Source organism: Megalops cyprinoides, chromosome 10 (genome assembly GCF_013368585.1).
Source record: "Megalops cyprinoides isolate fMegCyp1 chromosome 10, fMegCyp1.pri, whole genome shotgun sequence".
Taxonomy (NCBI): Eukaryota; Metazoa; Chordata; class Actinopteri; order Elopiformes; family Megalopidae; genus Megalops; species Megalops cyprinoides.
In genome coordinates this window covers 28,342,626-28,370,537 of record NC_050592.1, presented here as the reverse complement: position 1 = coordinate 28,370,537, position 27,912 = coordinate 28,342,626, and the positions used below count along the sequence as shown (strand labels likewise).

Genomic DNA, 27,912 nt, shown 5'->3' with positions numbered 1-27,912 from the left:
TGTGCACAAAACACTGTTTTTGTTGGCACTTTACACATGGGCAGTTCACAAACTAAAATATGTTAATTTGTGAAGTTACATTTTGTCTTTGTGTAGGAATAATATATATGTATATATGTTGTCCATAATGTTATATAATATTATAATATAATAAAGTATTTTAGATGTAGTATTTCTGTCATTAAGGGAAACTGCATTCGAAACTAATAAATGTCTGCAAGTTAATTATCACTGCTGTTTTCTCTCAGAAAAAGTATATTTGTATATTTGAGATATTTTCAAACATTGAAATAATGTCATCTTATTACATGAGTTTAAAGTCCTATAAAAGTTTAGCACAATGCAATTCCAACAAGCAGTTTCAATCTGTAAATATAGGGTGGTTTGTAAAATTAATTTCTAAGGAATTTTTGTCTAAGGAAAAAGGCAACAAGCTTTAAAAATGAAAGTCAGAGTATAGGGAAAGATGTTCCTGCTAAATGTTTTTATTCCTCCTCTTTGCCCCTGTGTATCCGTCCCTTGTCGATCTGTGTTTGCTGTTTTCCATCTCTGATTGCTTTCCATTCCTTCTCTAATTATTGATTTTCATTCACCTGCTTCTCGTCTCTCTTTCTCCCTCTCTCTCTTCTGCTTTTCTGCTTCTCCTTTTCTCTTTCGCCCCTCCTCTCTGTCTCTACCTCTCATTGTTCCTCTTCAGCACTGGAGCGCTGAGGTAGGTGCTATCTGTGAGCAAGCCCATGCTGGAGTGCAGAGCTGCCCGCTGTATTTGCATGTACGCCACTTCCACTCAAGCAGTCCACACAGGCATACTGATAAGGGTGCTTATGCCGCAGGGCTAGCATTACCCAATGTAAGCCTGAAAACGCTTGTCTTGATGAACAGAAACACAACCAATTTGCAGCATTGTGTTCCAACACGTTTTATCCCATTATTGATGTTTGAAATACTTGAGAAAAAAAATTCCCATCTTTCGTCAGAAATGCTGTAGCATAAGAAAGTACCAGACGGCCATCTTTTTTCTCCCTCTAAATTATTTGCGTGGAACAATGATACAGCATCTGTAATTCTGTTTGGCCTTTAAAGTGATTTGAGATGATCTATGGCCTTAGATTAAACATTAACTGTTTTAAGGGCAGTCCCCGTCAGCACCTTATATTAGCTACATTGCTCTTTATCCTGGTACTTCATCCACATTTGTGTGGTGCTAAAGTGTTGAACTATGAGCTAGAATTGCAAACTTATTTTGAATTCACAAATGCATTTTCAAGCAGCTTGTATCAGTAGGGTAAAGGTTTAGTCATGGGGTTGCAGGATACACTGAACAGCTCTGGCCCCTGTGTGCTAATACCAGCTGTTTCAGAATGCTATGCCACGGCCACTTCATAAAGCTGCTCTGTAATGCACTGAGACTAATGAAGCTACGCAGCCTTTTAACAGATTTGCGGTGGATTATTTTATTGGCTAATGGTAATGAGTGCATGGCTTATTACACCTTGCTGAATATTTACTGATGCAATGGAGGTCAAACACAATCTGTGACTCCACAATGACAGTGCCCCACCCTACCTAGGAATCGAATTTACAACCTTTTGGTAAAAATCCAGATGCTCTTGTTGTTTTCCTAGCCTTCCTACTTACATTAAATAAATGGCTTATTATATTTATTACATTAAATAAATGGCTGCTGTCACTGGTTTATGTGTATATGAGATATTCTTTACATTCTACAGTATAGCTTAAAGTTTTCTACTGGACCTATGTTTAATTTCTGTAGTATTCATAAATAACAGATAGCTACAGTATACTATTCATAAGCTGTACATTTTCATAGAGAGCTTTAATGATTTGTACCCATGCTTTGAGGAGCAGTTCTTGTGGATGTTTGTCTTTGTTAGTTAGCTGAATAGCTGTGGAGACTTGGCATGGATGTTAGTCAGGTGTCTAATCTCTTTGAGTACCGGGAAAAGCCTAGCAAATGAGTTGTGCAAAATTGTCATCAGGAAATGAATAAAGAAAGGAAAAACTGTGAGAAATGCATGAGTCCTGTGTAAGAAATACTGGTCTTTGAATTATTTCATTTGAAATTTGGTAAAGTGTTTACACTTTACCTGTGGAGCAATGCACAAATGAAAGAGAGGGAAATGAGAGTTTGAACAGAAATGTGTGGACACAGCAAGTAACAGGAAGTAAGACAGATTTGGTTTTGGTCTTAAGATGGTGAGCTAGTGACAGGAGGAGCAGAGCTAGTCCTTCTTGGTCTCTGTTGCTGCTTTCTGTCAGGAGCGGTGCTGCGGTTTCTCATTCCGCAAGCACCCTGCGTGTCCTGATGAGTCTGTTGCTCAGGGCGCCGCGGAGGAATTTAATCAGGCATTTTTTTTTTCTGTTTTGTTGTTTTTACTGATCTTTATTTTATTAGGATCCTTGACTCCTGTCCATCACCTGTCAGGTGGCCCAGCTGCCATTTCGGCTGCGGTGGCAGTTGGCTTGCGGTTGTAGTAGATGCGTTTGACACTTTCGGATTTTGCATTCCTTCGTTCTCCCTCCACAGTTGGAGCTATCTCCAGGAGGGAGGGGGTGTAGGGGTGGCGAGGATTACAGAGAACTTTATATAATCCCGGTCCTGGAGGTGCACAGGAGTGCTGCTCGGGGCATGGTTGCAGAAACTGTGCTCTGCGGAAAGTGCAATCTCAGGGTGAAATTACACAAAAAAGGGAATGTCCTGCTGTGTCTCCTGAAAAGTTGTACTTGTAAAAAGCATGGAGATCCAAAGGCAGAGACAGTGGGATTAGACTAAACAATAGAAAGGCTTTATTTCATTTCCTTTATTTATTTCACTGGCAGGACCATTCACAACTCACAGCCTGCTCTATGTGCCCGTGGCCCTGCCAGTAATACAGTGCAGGTTTTTAAAAGTATATTTCTGTTTGAGCACCTTGGACTACTACTCAAAGTATAGGTAGTGTATTACTTACAGAATATAAAGCAAACCATTCCCAGTTTTGTGCAGTTTTGTGAGATTGTTTTCCTAAGAGTTTCCTGATCTTTAAGTGGTGCCCTGTATCCATCACATTGTAATTGTGTAATTTTGGTTGAGGTAATGTGCAACATCTGGTTGATTGTGGTTATATGACAAAGAGTAGAATACTGTGTGTTACACAGGATGTTTATTTTAATAAATGGATGGTGGGAAATGCATCAATGTTACAGTCAAAAATGCAAAAAGTGCTTTCAAGAGGACAACCACATCACATCTGCCCACTGACTGACTGTGCTGTATGCCTTGTTGCCTGCCCCCCACAGGCCCAGCGCCATGTGACTGACCTGTATGAAGACCTCCGAGATGGACACAACCTGATCTCCCTGCTGGAGGTGCTCTCCGGGAAGACACTGGTGAGCCCTGCTGACCTCAGACCTGTGCCCGGTGCTGACCTCAGCTTCTGCAGCAACCTAGACCCCGCCCCCCAGCCCCACCCAGCCACCTACCCATATCTCTCTCCTTCCCCTCCTGTGCCCGATACTACCATTTAACAGTGGCAAGGCCTAGGCCCACGTTCTGCCCAACAGCAGTGTGCACTGTCCATGGATTTGCATAAAAAATCTATGCAACTGTTACTTTTCCCACAGCGTAATTCGTTTGACTCTTTCTGAAACTATTGTGCGAAACCCAAAAAGACTGAGCACTTTCTTAAAGTGGTTACTTAAGGTTAAGGACAAAGCACATTGTTTTTAGGTTGAATCTGAGCCTACGTCAAAAAATGTGCTTGTAGCGCTTACAGAAAGGAATACTGCAGAAGGACTCTCACTCCCGCTCATGAGGCCAGTTGAAAATATTTCCCAGCCACTTTTAAGTTGAAGCTTGCCTTCATCTCAGCAGAATTCCTAATAATGATGCAGGAGCCCCTGTGCAAGTAAACTGCCTTTCACTCAGTTGATTACATTGCTGTTGGTAATCAGCGCTAAGTAGATAAATGGTTTGTGAAATGCCTTGCAGGCAAAGGGCTACACAAATGAAGTCTTCAATCAATGAATCAGTCCAGTTGTATTTGTCATGGTGTATTTGGAAATTGTCACAAAGCTTTAAGAAAGCATAAACAAGTAAGATATGGTAAAATATAAAATATTTAAAATTTATATTTTATTTATTTATAAAATATATAAATAATGTTTACATTTATACAGGTGTACGGTAACGATGTGTGATCACTCTGCATTTGTATATGACAATACATAGTAAAACTACAGACATATTAAAAATATTGTGTCTTCAGATCATAAATGTGCAAATATGGAAGTGTCAACTCTCAATACAGTGTATTTTGTTAGACATGCCATGTATTTTGGCATTCAAAAAGCATACCTTTTTTGATTCCATATTTTAATATGGAGTGGTATACAATACTTTTTTCATAATTGAGTGAAAACCCTTACAGTTTAATTGCTGTATAAACTTAAAAACTGAATATATGTCTGAATGCCTCTTAGCATACCATAGCTGCAGCACCTGGATGCTGGTTAAGCAGTCTCGCAGAACACCCAGAATTCTCTGTGGCCTTAACACAATAACCTCACCTTGGCTTTTTGCTGCGAACTGTTTGCACTTGTTTGACCCCTTATTTTTTCCTTTTCTACCCCTTGTTTGCTGACCTTTGACCTTTTCCCTGACCTTTCCCCTTTCGCCTTTGCCTTCTTTCTTGCATTGCTCTTGCTGGGGTAGCCGAGGGAGCGGGACGTTGTCAGGAACTTGCGGTTGGTGAGTGGGTCTATAACTCGGGCACCTCCTTGACATGGCATGGGTGACTCCCAGAGGCTGGGTCGTGCATGATGTCATTTCCTGTTGTCTTGCATTTTCCCTTTTTTGCCAGCATTGTCCTCTTAATTTCTGACAAGCTTGTTAAGCCTAAAATGCATTAACCTCTTCAGCACCATTGTGCTGTAATTTGACAGTTACTGAAGCAGGTTAAAGTGGTACTGAATGGGTTAAAAAAAATAAAATTCAAAAAAGGTCTCTTATGCAGCTTACTAATATTTATGTCCAGTGCCGTGACAGCTGAAAAGCTGAAGCTATGGGAAATGTGGTTATAAATAACCATGCTCTGTCATGTCTCCCGGTCTGAAAGTAAATGCACGTTAATCCATGTCTAGTGTTCAGCTGTGCTGCAAAGCTCCAAAAGGAAAGCCTGCTGGCGTTTACAATGATTATTTCATTGGAACTAAGTTGTTTAAATTATGAATGCCATGTTGCCAATATTTCACCTCTTTTCCACCGATAAGTTAACTGTCAGTGAACTCCATCACAATTCCTGCTGTCCTTCAGTAGTCAGTGGAAATTCGGGAAGAGGCAGCCATTTGCCCCCGGAAAAAGGCACTGTATCGGTGGAAACTGCATCGTCTGTTGTGGTTATTGGGTGGAATCTGTGAGATGTGCACACTTCACACACGGTCATTGCATCATGTACAGTGAGCTCAGGCTCGTCCCTATATGCCAATGTCACAAGATCTGCAGTAGTGGAGTGACCATTGATACCCACTCCCGTCAGAGTCTCATTGTCGACGGTACTGTCAACTTGTGGTCATGGTATGGGTATTTGGTTTCCATAGAGTTGTGTCAAGACATGGCTTTACCATGGTGTCCCCCTCACACCCACAGTCAAAGCCGCTCCCTCTCCTCTCGGGTTGGTTCTGAGTTGCGCGGTGTGTCGTGCCACCCCGATGGGAGCGCCACGCTACAGTCACATGTCAGTTTTGTGCCTCTAACCCCCCCTCCTATCTCTCCTCTGTCCCCAGCCCCGGGAGAAGGGACGAATGCGCTTCCACAAGCTGCAGAATGTACAGATAGCACTGGACTTCCTCAAACAGCGAGAGGTAAAGCACCCTCACACCCTCTCAAAGGCCTGCATTATCAGCATGGTCAAAACCTTCCAGCCTTTTCCACAAGTTCAGCTCCTTGTTTGTTCTGGAAAGAAGAAGGGAGAATTAATGCATGAGGAGAAGAGCTTAGCTACATAAGCTGGCGATGATAGGAAATCTCATGCAATCCAGCGAGATTAACCAAAATCACTTCTAAATACAATGTGGTGGTCTGGCCACCAGCCCAATAACATGTCACACACAATTATGTCTTATTGTCACACATTGTATGTGTATATTTATCAGAGGTAGAATGACCATCTGCTATCCAATATTGTCCCAAGGGAGCGCGGTTTTCCTGCCACATTAGAGATTGTTAAACGTCTGAATTGAAAGGGTTGCTTGGATAATTGGCCATACTTACAGCCTTTCCTGTAGCCAGACGTTTCCCTGCATGGCTGCAGTTGCCCATCCTGGTATTATTATGCCATGCTTTGAAGTGGTTTGACTCATCAGTTAGGCACCAGGTCGAGTCAAAATCGGATTTTGACTAATGGAGCAGATTATACAAGAGGTGATGCCTTTCCTGTCTTTGTATAACTGTCTGCATTACAGTTTGTGTGCTGCAACACACTCAGGTTTCTTTCTTTCATTGTTATGATTATGATAATAATGATTATTGTTATTGCTGTTTTTTGTTTATTTGCTATTTTTAATTGTGACAGGTCAAACTGGTGAATATCAGAAACGATGACATCGCCGATGGGAACCCCAAGCTGACCCTTGGGCTGATATGGACCATCATTCTTCACTTCCAGGTGTCACACATCGCAGCCCCTCCCGATGTCAGTGTTATGTTCCCATCCCGTTCCGCTCCCTCCTCTCTGCTTCACTCCAATCCGCTCCAATCCTCCACTATCTCCCAATCTGTTCCAGGCCATCTACCTCTGCTGCTGGGGTCTTTGTGGCGCTGGGTGGGGAATCAAATTCACTTTAGGCAAATCCATTTTTTGGAAATCATTTCTCTTCAAACAGCACTGCATATGCCTCTCATTTCGAGCACTTTAGAATCACCGTTCAAGCAAACAAGCCAGACGTTTATTTAAAGAACAGCCTTCTTTTTTCCCCCGATATAACCCAATAAGAGTGGAACTTTGGTTCACTCAGCTTGCCCAGACAGCGCAAGCAAGACGTTAGTTTCTCATTAAGACTTTTCTAGCATGGAAAAACAAGAATCCAGGCTTTTTTTCTGTCACAATATAAGGAGTGTTTTGGATTGGAGATTTGGATCTGGGATGGCAGCCACTTCGTCGGTTGGGTGAGTCAGTGTTTCCCAGGAGCAGAGAGGAGGGTGTGGCCGGCGGGTGTGTGACTCACAGACAAAACCCCACCCCACCCACCCTGCCCTTTCCACGTCCCGCCATGACTATCACAGAGGTCTTTTCACTCCCTCTGGCGTTGTGTTTTTATCACTAACATTTTGTATTTATTATATGAGATTGCACCATATACTGTGTGTAACCTTTTTACATTTACAAGCCATACCTTTTATGCCTCTGATATAACAGTTTATAGCTCTACATTCACAGGTACCTCCCATTAAATGCCCCATTTAACATTCTGCCCTGCCTCACACCCGCAGATACGTTTATCTGCTACATAACATTTTATATGCCTTTACGTTATGAAATACTGTGATGTGGCGAGATGAATCTGTAGATGAACAGGATATGGCCCATCACGCACTGAAAGCAAAGTATCACTTGCTGTACAGTATGCATTCCCCACAGAAACAGAGCTGGGGAGGGCAGTTCTGCAGATTGCGCTGTGCAGTCATTCAGGAGTTAAAGTTCTGTAATTAATAGTCCATGAGCCCAAAGGAAGATAAATCTCTGGTTTCTCAGAGGGGAACTGTAGGAGGGCGGGGTGCCTGATGACTCAGAGTCCACACGCACAGTCTCACGCGCATGCACACACACACAGACACACAGACACACATACACACAACCACATACACACACACACACGGCGGCATAGGTCCCCTAGGGAGAAGAGGGCGTGGGTGGCGCCGTGGCTTTGGTTTCCTTCCCCTACCCTACACTTGGAGACATACCCAGAATGAAGTGCGTAACGATTCCTCCGGTCACGAGTGGACCACAGAGCCGGACTTATGTTGCAAAACCCCAGAGGGGAGACCCTGCCATGAGTCACCGATCCCCCCCACCCCCCTTCCACCACCAGCCACTCGCGGTCAAAAAACAACCCCAAAAAAGAAAGCGCCGTTTGTTCTTGCAGAAGATCATAAAGAGCCCCTCGTGTGTCCTGTGACCAAAGGCGGGGCAGCTGGCATTGCCCGTGTCTGCACCTCTGCCATCCCCCGGGCGGGGCGGAGCGTGACCGGGCAGTCTGCAGGGCCAGCGCTATGTGGAGGAGCCTTGGCCTTTTGTACAGAGGCCATAGGCTGTGCTTAAGTTGTGCCGCTGGGTTTGATCGTTCATGAGGGTGACAGCGATGCGGCTGCAGGCATTTGTGCAGTTTGCACCCTTTTACAAAAAAAAATGAATGGCAGAATGATGGACATCTAATTAGCTTTGAAATCACATGCATACTTTCAACCAGGTTACAAAGCCACTCATTGCCAGGAATATACAGTACAGTGTGCAGCAGTAGGGAGACTTGTGGCCTTGTCTATTCACTCACTTAGTCAATTAATGTATTTTGGGATGCCTTTGGTAGAATATACTGCACATCAAGGCTTATTAGGAGCTAATTCGAAACTGAGGTCTTCCTGCCAAGGTCAGTTTACTTCTGTGTCCTAGCTCTAGATGGGTGATTTTAGACAGTAGTAGTTCCCTTTTGATTGCAGGGTAATCAAAAAGTGGTTGGAGAGTTCCCCTCTGAGAAAACGATAGCTTTTGGTTCATACTGAAAAATGTGATTCATTGTGAATCATCCCGGAACTCACAAAATTGAATTATATTTTCTGGCGAGCCACTCTGATGTGTATGGAGAAGCTTTCAATAAAATGCAAAAAAGACACAAAGGCTTCCTTTTTAAGCAAGGTGCCTGCTTCCAGTGATCCTCTAAGGCAGACCTCACCACACGGTCATGACTAAGTGCATATGTAATGCCTAACTTTTCACCAAAAGACGACACTGCTACTCTGCTGCGTGGGCTACGCTGCTACATTTGGTGCATGGGCTACATTGAATCATTGGTACATGGGTAACATATTGAAAATCCAGCACATTCAAGGCCTTTGCCTTCTTGATTTGTGGCTCAGTTTCTTATTGGACCACTTCGTGATGTCATACCAGTCTCTGACCCCATGACCCCCCCAATGGCCCTCTCTCCAGATCTCAGACATCCAGGTCAACGGGCAGTCGGACGACATGACGGCCAAGGAAAAGCTGCTGCTGTGGTCCCAGCGCATGGCGGAGGGCTACCAGGGCATCCGCTGTGACAACTTCACCACCAGCTGGAGGGACGGCAAGCTCTTCAATGCCGTCATCCACAAGCATGAGTGAGTGTCATGGTCTGACTGGGTGGGTGGCTCCTAGTGACATCATATGGATTGCAATGAGGTTTACAAAAGTAGCAGAGAGAGTTCCCCATATGTAAGCATATGTGTATATGTGATTTATTGCATATCTTCCATACAAGGAGACGGCGGGGATTGCTGTGGCAGTCAGCACATTTTTGCATGTTTCGGCACATTACGGCATTCAGATTTACTTCTTACCTGGCAGATGGGGCAAGAATGTGACATCACTATATTTTCTGAAAACCTATGGTGTGTTAGACTGGTCTGGACAAGTAGGCGCTAATGAATCACTTTTTTATGTGTAGCATGTATGTTGAAACTGACATTCTGCACAAATCATATTTCCCAAATGTTGCATTTCAAATGTTCATATAAAATCACCGGGCACAAAATAGTAATTATAAATACCATCTGGAACTGGCGTTCGTTACTGTCATAAATGCTTCACATTCTTGGTTACCCATGTCTTATCAGAGTTATTTTTCAGTGTCCTGAAATGCAGTACTTGTACAGCTAGTCAGCGTTTAGTGAACAACAGATGGTCCACCTGTACAACATATATGAGAAATGCCTTTAATTGTCCTCCAACACGAATTCACAGGTACAATGATAGAGAGGCTGCTGGTGAAATAGAAAAGGGGCTAGTGAAAGCCTGACTTATTGGAGAGTGTATGCTGTCTTGCTTAAATAACAAATAATCACCTGTGTCCTGTTGTGGTCAAACAATTTCAACACAGAATATTTACACTGCAAATTATTTATGTTTGTTTAAATATAAAACATTTACAAAATATTAATATATTTTGAAAACTGCAAAAAATTACTGCAAAGTGAAATTTCTGTTCTGTGTTCAGGATTTTAAACCCTGCTCACAGCATTGCATTTATGGGAAAATGGGGTTCATTTCCCAACTTTGAGTTTGCAAAGGGTTTCCAGGAAGATATCGTGCAATAGCTTTACTCCCATGCTGCATCTCTTTGGCCAACATGCCAACTTGCTGTTTGTGCATCTTCTACCTTTTGAGGAATTACAAGAATGTGACCCAGCGGTCCTGGTCTGAGCATACTCAGTTTAATGGATTTCTGCTCTAGACTGGGCTTGTCTTTGACTTTGGGTAATAAGTTACTCTCAGGAGAGGACTCGTTTAATAAAATTCTGAAAGATAATGTCATGGCTCAAGGCTTCAAATACCTGAGTGGGGAGTTGTCCTTGATTCAGAGGGAGGTTGTCATGGATTATACCGTCAAGCTAATAACATTATTGTAGGCTTTTCTTAATGGGGGTGTGTGATGATATTTATTTATATTTGCTATCGGCCACCCAGAGTATTTAATTATAGCTTATCTGGATGAGTGTGGGAGGATGGTATAGGGAGTTAAGGATATTGGTGTTTACGTTTTTTACTTCACATTATCTTATCCAAAGGAACTTCAAATGCCCAGCAGTTTTTATATGTTATCCAGCTGAATATGTTTACTAAGGCAATTTAGGTTCCTTGCCCTAGGGTACAACAGTTGTGCTGCACTTGGGAATTGAACCAGCAACCTTAGTATCATGAACCCTGCTCCTTACTAATATACCACACTGGCTCAGGCACATTTAACTAAATAGAAATATCTTATAGCTGGTCAGGACATACCAGGTAAATTACCCTTAAAGTTTACTGGGTGGGTCTATGAATGCTTCATGTGTCCAATCAGACAGGTTCCCTGGCTTTTGTTTTCTTACTGAACAACCCTAGACATGTTTTAAAAGAGGGAAATTTGAGATGAGGAGGTGTGAGGGGAATGGGGGAAAAAAGCAATAGATTTGTCTGCAAGGCGTGGCAAAAGGCGGCAGTCATTAGGAGGAGGGAGAAAGAGACAGCCCGGGGGCGTGCGTTTGAAACTTTAGCAAGTACCTGCGAAGCTCAGGTACGCCCCAGCTGCTTGCACCCTTCTCACGGGGAGGCTTGGGTCTGTCTGCCAGGGAACAGGAACACCCACAGGACACAAAGAACACGCTTTCATAAAGAGGGAAGGACTGCAGGAGGACAGAGCCATATCTGCGCTCTCTGCCTTGCCCGCGCACACAGGGAGAGGCCATCCTCAGGTTTAACACTCTTTCGCATTCGTGATTGCTGAATTTGACATCATTCTGGATCTTGCTATGTCTTTTTTGTGCTGCAGGAGAAGGGTTGTGTTTTTGGAGTCAATGTTCCTGCATTCTTTTTCTTGACACCTTTTCTTTTGGAACGTGACACGACTTAGGCCTGCTGTAGGATATTCTTCTCTTTTTTCCTCACTTGGATTCACCACTGTGGGAATTTCGAGGCTTCAAGTGCAATGCCCCATACTTTCAGCTGCAAGTCAGCGTAAATGTTTGTATGAAAGCCACTTGGAGTAAGGATTGGGTGAAGCAACATTGTGCTGCAGGATCTCCAGGAGCAAGGAGGGTTTTCGTACAGCAAACAGGACCCTGTCAGCAGAGACCTTAAGCTAGGTCGAGTGATGACATTGCTAGACCACCAGGAGATCTCATCATCCATGAAGAGAAGCTGAAGTGTCTGTGCTTGAGCATCACTGGAACCAACGGTTTGCTCTACTCTATGGGTGCATAAGTCTGAAGACTTCAGAGTTGAGGTGGAACAATAAGCGTGGTAGATACCTGCAGTACGAGTGGCTGACCAATTGTCACATAAAATAAAAATCATAAGGAGAATAACTATGTGAGAATGGTTCAAACGGATTAGGAAGATCTGCTCCTCTTTGCTTGCTTCACCTGCCGTTCTCCATCCGGAGCATCCTCCCTTCCCAGCATCCACCATGATGCAAAGCCTGAGGAGGAAGCTCAAGTCCAAGCGGCGGCGCACCACGTCGCTGGGCAGCACGACGGGCTCTGTCAGCGACCTGGAGGACCGCGTGGTCATGCTGTGTGAGGACATCCCGTCGGAGAGCTCCTGCGACTCGGGGCGGGGCTCCCAGAGCCCCGGGGCCCGCTCCAGCGCAGACTCCCACGCTGGCGAGCCAGAGTCCGGCTGGGCCAACGCCCGCGGCGGCCACAGCCTCCGGGGAGGGGAGCAGCTTGTCAGCCCTGTTCGGCGTGGGATGCAGCTCACCTCACGGGAGGTCTCTAGCACAAACTCGGAGCCCCCCAGGAGCCCTGAAGACTTGTACACCGTCCAGACCACTCTCCACGTCATGGAGTATGGATTTCCCACACTTGCTTTCATTAAGGCGTGGAGCAGGGAATCGCTGTAAACCTATCAGCCTACTCCTTGCACATGGAGTATAATATCATAGTTTGTTTTTATTTATGTCTGTGTCCTCTTTGTAACTACTGGGTACAAAGTAAAGAGTAGGTGCACACTGTCAGGAATTGCCTCAGTGTGTGTTCTTGGTGCATCTATCCAAGATCATTTCATTTTCAGTATATAACATTTTTGGACAGGAAACCTCAAATGAACTTTACAATTAGATATACATTTGAAGTGAAACGTGAAATGTAAAGTAAACTGTGGGTATCAGCTATGGGTGTAATTTCCAGCAAACTGCCCTAGGCTCTCTTAAAGCTGAGTACTAACAGTGTACATTGGATTCACTCCATTTGATGTGCTGATTAATTCTGCTCTAAGCTTCCCTCCAGTTTTTTTAGTTGTTTTTTAGTGGCAGTAATGATTTAACCCTTCACTTTTACTGTCCAGATGATGAATTTGGCTTGTATGTGCATGCTCCCTCTCTGTCTCCTCTTCCTCCTGCTTGGCACCGTGTACGGAATTCAGGGGGGTTATTTGTTTAGTTTCTCGCCAGCAACGCTGAGAGACCGTTGGAAGCCTCTCCTGTTTTTGCCAGTACAGTATGTGTCACATTCCTTTCGCTCACCGAGGGATGTGTCAATCGGCTTCACATGGCCCCGGGGGCGACCAGCAGATGTTCTGACAGATTTATAGATCGACGACAGGTGGTCCAGAAAGATTGTATCACTAATGCTGACATTATCCATCCACTTTAACACCAAAATGGCAAATACCCTGTCAGATGACTCTTACCTGGTATTTGTCATGGAAATGTTTTGCTGTTGGTCTCATCTGATAGAAGTAACATTAGGGATGGATTTTTGACCCTACAAGTGATCCAGGATCAGGCTGTTCAAACATAAAGCCTACCCTTACCGTTGAATGAAAAGAGCTGGAACTGATCTGGGTCCTGACCTTTGTGTGCATGTTGTGTGTTCCCCAGGCCTAGGCTCATTGACATGAGCAAAGTGTACCGGCAGACCAACCTGGAGAACCTGGAGCAGGCCTTCAATGTGGCGGAGAAAGACCTGGGTGTCACACGGCTGCTGGACCCAGAGGGTAAGAGGATGTCTCTGGGACACCCCACCCCGGCCTCGGCTCAGTGTTTTCTTTTATTAACCATATCCATGATACAGCTGACACCCCATCTTATACCCCATTACCCCATACATAAATATACAACCCCTCTTTTTGTTGCAAAATACAGTCTGGCCCAGGAGGTGGAGGTGCACAAACTCAGACTTGTTATGTACATATATTGAATGCGTGACACTTCCCAGTTTAATTTGTCTTGAATCACGCCATGCCCCAACATATGTTTCTTCTGTAGCCAGTTTTAATGAACGTGTACCATACAATTTGTATTCCCAGACAGGATTTCCCAGACAGGGATCTGTCTTTGAAATTACACTGCATTATTATTTATATATGTGCTGGCATAATGGAGATTACTGCCATTGTTAACATAGAGCCTGTGTGGCACACCGCCCTTGCCACCAATTAACTTAATAGAATTGCGTTGACACAAGTCTACCAAATATCACTGTGTATGGTAAATAGTGTTTTTATGTAGGTGTACTGATGGGATTTGCAAAAGAAGACATCATTGTGGCTTTATAAGAGGGTGATCATTAACAGAGAAGCAATGACTAGAACTGGTTCCATGTTTCTTTCAGAATAAGCCAGGAATCACATATAAGGCCATGATCTCTAGGAAGAGCAAATTTTCCAGTTGCACTGTTTTAGTGTACACCTGTAGTTCGGTGTGTGAGGAGACATTCTAATGGCTTGGTGTGATGGTGGTGTGGTGCTGTTGTGGTGTCAATGTGTCCGACAGTTGAAGATTCTTCTGAATTGTGGCACCTCTTAAAGGGCTACCAGGAGCTTGATGGCTGTGACCTCACATCTCTGTTTCAGTTACATCATAGTGTTCAGTGTGAGTGCTCAGGCTAAACATGTTTTTAGGCCTAAATCTGGTTTGTTCTTTTTGCTTCCAGAAAAGGCCCACTGTCTGACCTGTTGCTCTAATCTGTTTTAGAAAGGCCTTCATTAGAGTGTGAACACACTTTTCTCGACCAAGACTTTATTAAATTTGTCCATCTCGTCAATTAGCCGAAACTACTTATTTGATATGTTGTATCCCATGACTTAAGGTAGCAGACCTGAAAACCTGTGTGTGTGTGTGTGTGTGTGTCAATCTAACAGCGGTCTATGCAATGTTTACTGGGAAAATTTTTTATAACTACAGAATTAAGATGGGTGAGTATTTTTCTCATTTGTTTTTCCAGATGTGGATGTGCCGCATCCAGATGAGAAGTCCATCATAACCTACGTCTCCTCCCTGTATGACGCCATGCCCCGCGTGCCTGACGTGCAGGATGGCGTCAAAGCCAATGTGAGACTTCATTATAAGACTGACATCAGTGCAAGATGGATGTGAGATGAGTTGAGACTGATGGGAGATGGATATGAGAGAGTTCTGATGTGAGATGTGTGCAATGTGAGAGGAGGGTGATGGCTATAAGCGAATGGGTGTGTTTGCTGTGACATGGGTGAGATGTTAGTGTTACAGGAGTGTACAGCTGTTAGATTGTGCAGATTGGAAGGAGTGAACCACGCAGTGCTGAGTAATGCAGAGATGCACAGTGGGTTTGTAGGGTATTCATGTACTCACCACTACATACCCACAACAACAAAGTGTTGGCTTAGAGCATGAGAGAATTCAGACAGCCACTGATACTGAATCAGTGAATCATGAATTTGACTGACTTGCATTTACGTCATCACAACCTCTGTGCACACACTGTGTGTACATTATATGGTAAACACATTTTCTGTTGGAGCCATTTCAAAATAGACTTTGGAGTGAACAGGCTCTATGTGACTCATATCTTTGCAAATCAAATCAAATCAAATCAATCAGCAAAATCTGTCAATGAGATTCCCCAGATTCTGTTGTTCTCGGGCAGACATTTGCAGGCACTTTAAGCTTGCTGCGTGCAAGAATCTGTTCTCGGAAGGGTTGTGTTATACTCTAATGGGGGAGTGGGTGAGTTTAGTCATTGTCATTCCTTAGAGAAAATCATGGGATGTATCCCTGTCCCATGGGACTCACAAAACTGCATTGAGTAAGAGTTTAGTGTCAGCTGTTTCTTGTTTTTTCCCCTCTCAGAAGTTGTGTCCATACCCCGTAAATAGATTGGTCTCAGTCCAGTTCTCACGGCTGACTTGAGCACAGAGACAATAAAGCCCCAAAGCAATATATAGGGTCTGTGGGATACAGATGTTCAGTCTTTCATGCCAAATCCATTTGTTCCGGAACACGATCAAGAGTTTTGTGCAACCTTACTTGCACTTTTTATTCAACCTCACATCCTCACTCTTAAACCTTATTACGGTAGGGCACGGTAAGAAGACCTCGCTGAAAACATGCTTTCTGGCTTTCAGTACACTAAATTCATCATTTTTAGATATTTAGCTTCAGTTTCTGTGTACTTTATGTCCGGTACCAAATGACAGTCCTGTGATTTGAATCCCGACCAGTGAAGTAAACAACCCGTGGCTTTCACTTCACTTGTCAGACAGAGGTCTCTGTCCGTCCACACCAGTGAGAGCTGCCCGCTGTGCTGGTGAGCTTGTGGCACCAGTCACACTCAGCAGCTGTACCTCACCGTCCCTGTCACCCCCGGCCATCAGTGAGAATTGGTTAAAGCCCCTCGTTATTAGTAGGAGCCCAGCCGAACGATCCCTGAATATCCCAGGCTGTCTGTTTGTCTCTAGCGGTCCCTGCACCGGGGCAGCAGCACAATCCCAGGACTGTCACACCTAATTGAGAGAGGGTGGTATGTGAGTAAGTTAGTTATCCCCGAGGCGCCCTCCTCCTGCCTTTTGTTAAGACGCCGTTTGTCGTCCGCAGGAGCTGGAGCTGCGCTGGCAGGAGTATTACGAACTGGTCACCCTGCTGCTTCAGTGGATCCGCCACCATGTCGTCGTCTTCGAAGAGAGGAGGTTCCCCACCAGCTACGAGGAGATCGAGGTGAGTCCTTGCCCACCCAGCATCAGCCCACCCCACCCTGGCAGAGGTTCGCAGGCCCAGGTCCAAAGGGCTGAATTGCTGTGATTGGTCTCATGTTTGGTTGTCTTTGATCGTGAGTTGCTCGTAAGTTCCTTCACCCGCAGTGCATGTCAGTGAACTGAAAAGTGTGCAAGAGCATGCTGAGTCATTAATGCCTCCCCTCAGGCCATGATTGGTGATGTTTAGCGTCAGATGTGTTCATGTTTTCTCTTGTGAGTATGAATATACCTTGTCTGAGGGTATAGTGTTTAGCCACTTTCTACATACAAAATAATATTCCTTTGTTCTGAATGCAGTTTTTGATGTTAGGGTGTGTCAGGGGAGGCTCAGTGTTGTGAACAAGAGGGCATTTAGTTGCACTTCTGTTGTCACCCTGGGAGAAAACAAGCAAAATGGTTGTCAAGTAGTGCACATAGACTCTGAGTTTGTCTCACGCTGTTTGTTGAGAATGGTAGCTGCTTCGCCCCCATGTTCTTTCTGCACCACAATGATGTGCCCCAGAGTGAACTCTGTGATTCAGTGTCAGATCAAAGAGAGCAGAGCTCTTTTGTATGATGGGGGGAGAGGACATTGTCCCATGGCAGGGTGCGGTGCTGGGCTGAACCTCCGCTGGGTGGGGCTGCACTGGAGGGAAAAAAAAGGTAAAAAAAAAATACAGAGCCCAAGGCTGGCATTTATTATACTACTCCTGCCAAAAATCTTTGCTGTGCCACACCCTGGCGTGGTATCACAGGAGCTAAAGTTGTCTGTTGATAGCTTTTTGTGAACAGAAGGGTAGTATACCCTTATATACCCTATATAGGAGAGATTGTATGGGAGTCATTTTGCAAGCCTCCTTACTATCACCTTAACGTCACCCTCCGCTGGCTGAAGATGATTTCATTATCAATACATTGATACTGAGACCCTTTGAAAGTCCCATGCAGCTAAACATGCCCTTTTCCTTTAAGATTTGTGCAGTATACAAGCTAATGGAATTTGCCTGTCTTTTCATCTAGTGCCATTTTATAGCTCTGTATGCCAGGATTCCATTAGCTTTTGTAACAAACTCGGGCAAGCAACACGTTCAAACCTGCCTTTTCTTCAGAAATTTTTTCAAATGAGCACACTTAATTGCAAGCTTTTAGTATTTAAGAAAGCTGTGCCATGATTTGTTAACTGTTGACTTACAAAGGCAGTGTTTTGATTCACATTTCAAAAGCACACAGAATTTGTTTTTCCCCATAGTGGTATTGTATTGTACACTATCTGGGTATGGAAATTTTCATATCGAATATATAAAGATGTTTAAATATTTTTTGTGTAAAAGTATTTATTCAATACCTTCACATATTTAAAGAGCACCTGAAAAATATCAGTGATTTTTTTTATATATATATATATATATATATATATATATATATATATTTTTTTTTTTTTTTTTTTTTTTTTTACATTTTTCTATCTGGTGCTTGAAAACAGTGTTTCCTTAAACTAGTCAGTGAACACCTAGCATACATGGTATGCACATCAAACCATTAGACTTTCTGGGGAATATCTGTGAATGTTTGGCACTTTTTTCCAATCTTTATGTGCATTCCCTGGGTTTTGTTTACTCATAGAACAAACATAGAGACATGGTTTTTAAATAACTGACAACGCATTGTCAATTTTTAGATCTTTCTAGGCATTCATGTTAATATCATCTTATTTTCTACCATGTACATTATCAGCAGTTGCAGTGGGGTATTCATCCATTTGATTGATAGAAATATATTTGATTTATTTCAGGGAATCCAATTGGATGTACTCAGCCTCCTCCTAGTGTAGAAGGACCTAATTTAATACACAAGAACATGTGAAAGGGAACGATGCACACATGACATTTAAACACGTTAGCCGGAGCTCCATGCCTTTGCTACCATATACAGGGTTAACCTGCAAGGCGTGATGCACTTGCGCTCAACACATCGCTGCCTTTAGGAAATTAAATCATTACCTTGATACTGGTATAATAGTATGAGTCCAGCTCCAACCAGCATAAGGAATCTGATTACAGGGGATCCTATTTCATGAACAATCACAGCAATAATTATCCAAACAGTATCCCATCATGCTTTTGTTACATTTTATATTTTAATGTGCATTATTATCAAAGCCTGGGCCTGTTTCACCAATAAATTACCTCTCTGCAGATTCTGTGGCGCCAGTTCCTGAAGTTCAAAGAGACTGAACTCCCTGCCAAGGAATCGGACAAGAACCGCTCAAAACACATCTTCAAATCTTTCGAGGTGAGGAGCTGACCCAGCCCTGTCTGTTTTCGGTACCGCTGATTGAATTGTAAATTGCACAGGCAATTGGCAAGCAGTCTCATAAATCAGCTGCAGATCATTGAAGGTTGCCTTGGTTCTCCTCCCACAGGGTGCAGTTCAGTCCGGCCAGATAAAGGTCCCCCCAGGTTACCACCCCATCGATGTGGAAAAAGAATGGGGCCGCCTCCACGTGGCTATTCTGGAGAGAGAGAGGCTGCTCAGGACAGAGTTTGAGAGGTGGGTCGGCAGTTTGGAACTGGAGCTAAAGCCCAGCTGAGTCCATGGGTGTGGCATTGTTCCTGTTTTACAGCATATTCAGTTCTACAACACATTGCATTTATGTAATGCTTTCAGAAGGTCTCTTTTTACAGTATCAAAAACTAGGCACTATTCCATCTCCATCCCATCATCACAAGCTAAGAACAATTGGCCCTAGTTTACAGCTGCATGAAGTGTTGTCTTGTGATGGGGTACTGCACTGTAGGTGTTGCCCTCATTCAAATAATGAATCGATAACTCCCTGTGATCATTAAAATTTGTTTTGTGCTCTCAGCAAAGGGGAGGGATGGTAATCTCGGGGTTCTTGCCAAAACCCAAACCATTTTAGTCGGTTTAGATAGATTGAAAGGACTTTTGAGACTTATGTTTCTCCTATTCAGATTACTTGTTCATTCAATTTATCAGATACTGCTGCTTGTAGTTGCTGCTGTTATCATTATTTTCATTATGTAGCCACTTGTTATGTTAAATACTCTATTAGCATAGGACGTTTTCTGCGTATTTCATCAGACTCTACAGAATGAAGGGTCTGTCTTTTATGTGTCCGGAACAAAATCGTTATTGTTATTCAGGAGCATGACTCACTGTGGGTGAGACGTGAGTCTAGATAACTCCATTAGTCACGGACAAATCCAGTGGTCTTTGGCATCGCTGTAGGCGCCTTGCTGAAGACTGACAAGTCTGTAGTGGGCTTCATTGGAATGGTAACACTGCCAACAGTGCTGCGGTTGTATGCCTTGGATTTCTTCAAGACAGTCATTTCTTTGATATGGACAGTTATCTGTCCTTTCTGGACTGCTTTGGAAGGGTAGCTAGAACACACTTCTGTACCCCCCTGAGGGGGTCTGAAGCAAACTTTGTGTTTCTGCCAGGGAACACCCTGCAAGCATCTGCAGGAAATTGAAGAGGAGTATGCACAAAGCTGCAACATCCCCTTATATGGCTTTTTTCTGTGTCAATTGTTGTGATGATCTCCTGGACATGCTACAATTGTAGCTCAGAGACCAGCAGCTGTCAGAGGGACAGTAATTCCATTTCTCATGTAGCCTCTAAAATAATTTGCATGTTGATTGCCTGGCTGTAATAGAGTATGACGTATTTCTCTCAGTAATTATCATGGGCCATTTTTTGTTGTTTACAATCAGGCTGTGTTTTTGTAGATGACCCAGAGGCCTGGAAAAATATGGCCGGAATGGCAATTGCCATAATCCAATAACATGCAGAATATACCACTTGATTATTTGTGTCGTAAGTGGTCTAGATTTTCACCAGATCATACGCAATGGGGCGTCGTACTTGGATCGGGGCGGTGCTTGTCACAAGGCAGCCTTGTTGCTGGTTTTTAGTGAGAAGACGGTGCAATGCTCAGGGAAATGGCGCACCAAGAGGAGCACTGTGGAGCAGCCAGCTTGGCACTTCGGTGGCTGGGTCCTGTTCAATGCGACCATCATGGGCTATGACTAGCTTTGTAGCTTTGTAACCTGAGGTTTCGGACGAGGACTCAAGCGCGATCATGGCGTTCATGACTGACAGCTACGGTTTAGAATACTTGCTTCGCCCTCGGAAGCAGTGAGTGTCTTTTGCTTTTCTTTAGTTTTAGTTTAGGATTTGTTACAGTCACCGCTTATGCCATATGACAGTGAATTCCTCTGAAGTTATTTGTGCCTGTTTGAGCTCAACAATCGCGCTATTTGTCTTGCCCTTTGTGGTTTTGGTAGATGGCAATCCGCTAATTTTGAGGTGATATTTTTAGAAAGAGCATAACTAATAAAACATTTAAAATGCATAATATTACGAATTTTGTCAAAACTTGAAATTTAACTTTTAATCTTTAACTTTAGCGCTTTCATTCAACAGATCAATATCAATTTATAGTCACAGTGCAAAGTTCTTCCAAGCCTTCAAAGTGTGTCTACATGAAGCAGAGCAGTTTTCCTGTAATAGTTTTATTATATTATGCCATTATTCTGTTTGTAGAGCAGACTGCTTTACCCTGAGATAAGAACTCATATCTGATGTTTGTGCGTACGTGCATTTGTGTGTGTGTGTGTGTGTGTGTGTGTGTGTGTGTGTGTGTGTATGTGTGTTCATGTGTACATGTGCTCTGACAATTTTTTCATTTTGACATCCTCAGATTAGAGAGACTTCAGAGGATTGTCAGTAAGGTCCAGATGGAGTCTGGGGTCTGTGAGGAGCAGCTCAACCAGGTGGAGACCCTGCTCCAGACGGTGAGTCCCTGACAGACAGGCTTACTGTGTAGTGTGTAGGTGGGAAATTCAGTTAGGCTGACCGCTAGGCCCTGAATGTGACGTGTGTGACACACACACACTGGCCCTGCCTGTGTATGCAGACCCAGTCACTAGCTCCAGTTGCAGGCAGGACAGTCACTGACTCAAGCTTCGCCATTAGGACAGTCATTCATTCCACTTGTGGTATCAGACCAATGAGTAGGTCCACAGTCAGTATAGTGACTAGGTCAGCATGCTTATTCAGGCCAGCCGCTACATTGCGTGTTCAGGACACTCATTGTCTCCTTTGCGCAGTCACATCAGGCTCCACCTCAAATTCCACTGTGGAGTCACCGCTGTAAATCTAGACTCCAAAAGAACTGGTTGTCACCGGTTGCCGGTTGTCAATCATCAAATCCACTTTGTTTAGGTACAGTTATTATGTACTGATGATTTTTGTTTCCTTTCCTTCAGGATATCCGTCTGCTGAATGCAGGGAAGCCTGCCCAGCACACAGCTGAGGTGGAGAAGGACCTGGACAAAGCCGATGGCATGATCAGACTGCTCTTCAATGATGTGCAGCTGCTCAAGGATGGGCGCCACCTGCAGGCTGAACAGATGTACAGGAGGTGAGAGCAGCCTGGTTTGCTCTCTGCTTCAAATATGTTTCAAATATCTCAGATGGACAACAGTTTTCCGCAACCTGTGTTCATTTCCTTGTGTCCTCATTATCAATATCACTGATAGGATTTATTTTTATTTTGAAATATGTTTGAAGATGTTTTTACACACACACACACACACACACACACACTCACAAAATGTTAATCTGTCACATTCACAAAGTTTCATAACCAACATGTCCAACCTGCAACCAAACCTAAGTCACTTTTGTGGATGACAGTACTTGGATATTAAGTGCTGCTACCAGTCCAGGGTGGCACTCAGAAATACTGTTTAAGGTTCTCAGGTTTACAGCTAAATTGTCCAAGTCCCTGATGTTAGAGTGACCCCCTGTATCTCTGGCTACTTCCCAGGGTATACCGCCTGCACGAGCGGCTGGTCAACCTCCGCACCGAGTACAACCTGCGGCTCAAGTCTGGCGTGACCACCACCCACATCCCCATGACCCAGACCGTGCAGCAGTCCTCCATGAGGGTGAGGCCCGAGCTGGACGATGTCACACTGCGCTACGTCCAGGACCTGCTGGCCTGGGTGGAGGAGAACCAGCGCCGGATCGAGACGGCGGAGTGGGGCTCCGACCTGCCCTCTGTGGAATCTCAGCTGGGCAGCCACAGGGGCCTGCACCAGACGGTCGAGGACTTCCGGGCCAAGATCGAGCGGGCACGCGCTGACGAGGTATGCCATGCATTACACAGCACAAGACAACACTGAAGATGAGTGTGTAGACCAGAGCTTTACCGCTCTGAGTGTGGTTTACTGGAATTTGACCTGTGCTTTGTATGCCTCCACATTATGATGTTGAAGAGAAAGTTATACTTTTTGAAAGTACAGATGGCACTTTAAGGTACAGATGTTGTCCGTGTGGCCATTGCTCAACATTGAGTCAAATGATGTCCTTGTCTCTGTCCCTCAGAGCCAGCTGTCTCCTGTCAGTAAGGGTGCCTACAGAGAATACCTGGGGAAGCTGGACCTGCAGTATGCCAAGCTGTTGGTAAGTGCAGGCCGCCAAACCCTCTATTCTCTCTAAATAAAACTTCTGTCTGTGAGGAGAAACAGTGTGGGTATAGCAAGGTACCACAGCTTTATGGGTAACAATACAGCTGTTAAAAATGTATGTAGGAGTATTGTATTTGATTTTCTCCTTTTTAATATATGTAAATATGTATACACGTGTGGACACTGGCTGTTTCATCATCATTGTTATCCTGTCCTTTTCAGAACTCTTCCAAGTCTCGCCTTCGCCACCTGGACCAACTGCACGCCTTTGTCACTGCTGCCACCAAAGAGCTCATGTGGCTCAACGACAAGGAGGAGGAGGAGGTGCACTACGACTGGAGTGACCGCAACACCAACATGACTGCCAAGAAGGACAACTACTCGGTATGACTGGCAGCCACAAACACTGGAGAGATTTGGCCCCCACGGCTTTGATAGGTCATAATATCTGTACTGAGGTACATTTCTGAGAGTTAGTCCTCTTCTGTGTCTCAGGGTCTGATGCGTGAGCTGGAACAGAGGGAGAAGAAGGTGAACGACATCCAGTCCACAGGCGAGAGGCTCCTTAAGGAGGGCCACCCTGGCAAGAAGACGGTGGAGGTAGGCAAAACGGTGTCTCCGACGGGTCAGAGGAAGAGAGACCTGCGTATTGTTTCTCTGTCGGTGTCACCACTCACCACCTCCCCCTCTCGTTTTCCTCCCAGGCCTTCACAGCTGCCCTACAGACTCAGTGGAGCTGGATCCTGCAGCTGTGCTGCTGCATCGAAGCCCACCTAAAGGAAAACACCGCGTACTACCAGGTGGGGGGACTAATTACATCACATATGAATGGCAGAAGGGTCACCTTTTTTCTAAAATGAAAAGATAGTAAACAGATGCCCATGCGACCCCTTAATATTATCTTTGTACATGTTGTGTAGTATATATTTTAAATATTAAAATTAGAAATGGGAAATCTCATCATTCCTATATCCCTCCTTGTGCAGTTCTTTGCAGATGTGAAGGAGGCTGAGGAGCGGTTGAAGAAGATGCAGGAGACCATGAAGAAGAAGTACACCTGCGACCGCTCCGTCACGGTCACCCGTCTGGAGGACCTGCTGCAGGACGCCGTGGTACGTCACAACACTTACTGCTGAAATAGTTACCGCTTGTTATTAGGGACCTCAAACCACTGCTTGTGTTCAGCAGTCAGTCACAGAGCTCTGACAGAGCCAGAGAGGGTTTGAGCCTAGAGCCAGGGTTCGAGCGCTGTCCCTCTTCCCCCCCTTGCAGGAGGAGAAGGAGCAGCTGAATGAGTTCAAGACCCACATTGCCGGCCTGAACAAGCGGGCCAAGACCATCATCCAGCTGAAACCACGTGACCCTGCCACTCCCCTGAAGGGCAAGCTGCCAATCCAGGCTGTCTGCGACTTCAAACAGATGGAGGTGAGGGCGCTGCTTTATAAAAGAACTTTCTCTGTTCCAATTTCAAATCCAAAAAAAAATATCATACCAAAATCCACTACATATATTTATATAGTCACTTTCATATATGTAATGAGATTGCATACTACATATTTTGTAGAACACATGAATAAGTTAGATTAATTGGAAGCTTTGTATATGTAAATTTGGAAATAATAAAGGCATTTTGTAATACATAGTCATACATTTAGAGATAAAATTTAGACTTCTCTTATTTAATCCTTTGACAACATAACTGTAATAATGGAGAACCACATGGTCTTACATAACGTCATAGCTGCCAAGATAAAGGGCAGGGAACGGGATTTGCATCTGGGCTCATTCTCAGTACGTGTATTTATAATTAAACCAGAAAAAAATGGCTGAATTTATAAGTTTTTGCCCCATAAAAAAATTCATTACAATCCTAGCCATTGAATCATCATTTATAATGGGGTTGAACAGATGTGACCTTGTTTTTTTCCTTTTCACCACCCTAGATCACAGTCCACAAAGGTGAGGAGTGCGCACTGCTGAACAACTCCCAGCCCTACAAGTGGAAGGTGCTGAACATGTCAGGGACAGAGGCCACGGTCCCCTCCGTCTGCTTCCTTATCCCGCCTGTCAACAAAGAGGCGATGGAGAGCGTGTCCAGGTGAGTGTGTCCACGTAAAAAGAAGCATGGGGACTGCTGCAGTATTCATGGGAAGAGTGGAGTTTAATGATTGGCTGACTCACCCTTGGCATGCACCTCCCCAGCCTGGACGGCATTCACCAGAAGCTGGTGGCCATGTGGCAACGGCTGCACATCGACATGAGGAGCATGCTCTCCTGGCAGTACCTGATGAGGGACATCCAGCAGATCCACTCCTGGAACATCCTCATGGTGAGTTCATCATCTCCCAGGTCCTCCCAACGATGTAGGCCGCACTCATACGTGCTGCCGTATCTTGAACTACAGTATCATGTCTTTAAGTTGCAACTGCTTTTAACAGATGCCTGTTCTGGCTCTAGGAAAACCTAAAGTCCAAGAAGTATGTATCAGGCACACTACAGGCATTTATGAATCTCTGTAAGGGCCGTATACTTGATATACCTGATACCAGTATCTAAGCACCCTCACTGGAATACATACATACAAGTTCCAGTTTGAGAGAATTATGCAAACAACATTTTCATAAAACAGCCACTCTCTAAGGTAAAACAAACCATGCAATTACTGATTTTGCAGAAATGACTATCATATTATAGATCCTGCATAGTGAATTGTCTGAAACATAGGTTCAGAGATTCAGATCCAGAGATATTTTTAGAAAACCCCTAAAAAAAACCTAAACATCTAAACTGGAAAAGTGTTTTATTTAATTACTTGGTTATACAGATTTTACAAATTGGATTAAGTAAGGGAGAGATGTTTGTCTGTGTCCACTGTATGGATCAAACAAGACAGACCTGCTTTTATTAAGCTTTAAAAGAAGAGGCTTCTGGTGCCTTTGTTCTAATAAACCACAGTAATGAAACAGAGACACTAAGAAACGGAGAGCATTATTTCGTAACCAACCACATATGAAGAGATTAGCTGTTGAGAGTAGCCTCTGTACAGGCACAGAGTCCCCTCATTGGATGATCCGGAAAGTCTGATCGATCCCTCTCTCTGCGCTCTCCAGTTTAAGACCATGAAGGTGGAGGAGTACAAGCTGGTGCTGCGGAACCTGGAGCTGCACTACCAGGATTTCATGCGGGACAGCCAGGACTCCCAGCTGTTCGGGCCCGACGACCGCATGCAGATTGAGAACGACTATAACAAGGCCACCCACTACTACGACAACCTCCTGCGCACCTTGGAGAAAGGTGGGCACCGCCTCCTCCCAGGCTCACCTGGTCAGATGTGTCTGTGTGGGTCACCCGTCCTTTTCATCTCACATTATTGGTCAAGAGTCATTCTCCTAGAAGCCAGTATCTCCATTCACATTTACAAGATATTACAAGTTTCTTAGGGAACTGCTCCTCTTTAAAATATCATTATAATAATACATAACATAATATTTACAGCAATATAATTATTTAAAATAATAACTATATGTAAATTTTTCATTATTTTATATTGTAGTTAATATTATTTAATGGTGCAGACAAATTTTAACTTCATGCAGTTTTGTAAGAGTGGCATTTTCTTGGTAGATCACTTTTTCCTCCGTAAAAAATCTCCCTCATGATAAAAAAAAACTAACATTGCAACATGAGTAAATTGTGATCAAAGCACACACAGAGGTAAAAGCAATGCTCATCCTGTTATCCTATACCAGAATGAAACCTTTTTTGAATATCCACAAATATTCCAGTGTGTGTTGAGGCGCACAGGAGCAGGGCAGTTCAATGCGGAAACCGCAGGTAACTGTGACGTTCATGTTTCAGGCTCTCTGGTCAGCCCCAGAGGTGAGTTGCCTGCAAGCGGCTTTAGGCTGTTGCTCGGCCAAGCTCCACTGTTATTGAAGCGCCGTTTCAAAGCGCTGTCATTGTCCACCCCATCCCACGGGCGTGGCCCCCACTCTCATCCCCATTGGTTTGAGTGCTTTCGCTAACAGAACATCCGTAGAAGCCATACGCCCCAGTGCTTGGTTTGGTATGCACATTATTTGCCTGAGTTTAAAGTGCGGCACATTCCCAGAGAAATGAGGCTTCGGTTGACTGCTAAAGAGGATGGCTGTGTGTGAGACTAAAGGCACCTTAACCTCTAGAGCAGGTGTGGCAGACTCCGATCCTGCAAAGAGATGAGCATGTTAGCATTTCAGCTTTTTCTGCTTGCTCTATTAGTTCAATTAATTAATGTTGTAGATTTTATAGTATTATTTATTATTTATCTTTTACAGCATCTCCACACTGCTGTAAAATACGTCCTCACCACTGTGCATGTGCACAGTTAGCTTTGATTTATCATTAGAAAAAAGATGGAAGTGAGCTGACAACTCTGAAATGCACTGATTGAGTAATGGAGATCAAGGCTTGCATATTTGCTGGCCTCCAGGAACCGAGTATTCCATTCCTGATCCCGAGCTTGTGTAAGCACACAAATTTGTCTGTGTCAGAGACAGAGAGTTAGAAACCTGACAGCAAAACACATACTGATTGGTTGTGTGAGTCTATCAAACAACCACTGCATGTTTATGCACCTGGTGTCGAAAGTACTCCAGGCAGCGCTGCCACACCGAAACCTGAGGTATACTGAGAAACGATGGTACCTTCACCTTCCA

At 44.1% G+C, this 27,912-nt stretch overlaps 1 protein-coding gene across 4 annotated transcripts in view; it reads left to right on the top strand.

Annotated features, from left to right (window-relative positions):
• LOC118784094 (plectin-like) overlaps positions 1–27,912 on the top strand; it is an 85,235-nt gene that overhangs the window by 37,171 nt on the left and 20,152 nt on the right. For 2 of the 4 annotated variants that reach the window (XM_036538095.1, XM_036538097.1), the window contains exons 3-23: positions 3,301–3,390; positions 5,785–5,862; positions 6,573–6,665; positions 9,204–9,370; positions 13,609–13,724; positions 14,954–15,060; positions 16,582–16,701; positions 18,915–19,010; positions 19,141–19,268; positions 21,445–21,538; positions 22,013–22,167; positions 22,576–22,897; positions 23,136–23,213; positions 23,441–23,602; positions 23,714–23,818; positions 23,923–24,018; positions 24,205–24,330; positions 24,491–24,643; positions 25,162–25,316; positions 25,421–25,547; positions 26,329–26,512. In XM_036538095.1, coding sequence (XP_036393988.1) covers positions 3,301–3,390; positions 5,785–5,862; positions 6,573–6,665; positions 9,204–9,370; positions 13,609–13,724; positions 14,954–15,060; positions 16,582–16,701; positions 18,915–19,010; positions 19,141–19,268; positions 21,445–21,538; positions 22,013–22,167; positions 22,576–22,897; positions 23,136–23,213; positions 23,441–23,602; positions 23,714–23,818; positions 23,923–24,018; positions 24,205–24,330; positions 24,491–24,643; positions 25,162–25,316; positions 25,421–25,547; positions 26,329–26,512 — 2,752 coding nt within the window. Of the gene's footprint in view, positions 1–697; positions 713–3,300; positions 3,391–4,714; positions 4,751–5,784; positions 5,863–6,572; positions 6,693–9,203; positions 9,371–13,608; positions 13,725–14,953; positions 15,061–16,581; positions 16,702–18,914; positions 19,011–19,140; positions 19,269–21,444; positions 21,539–22,012; positions 22,168–22,575; positions 22,898–23,135; positions 23,214–23,440; positions 23,603–23,713; positions 23,819–23,922; positions 24,019–24,204; positions 24,331–24,490; positions 24,644–25,161; positions 25,317–25,420; positions 25,548–26,328; positions 26,513–27,076; positions 27,098–27,912 lie in introns of all 4 variants that reach the window. The other 2 variants (XM_036538093.1, XM_036538096.1) reach the window with 2 other exon arrangements.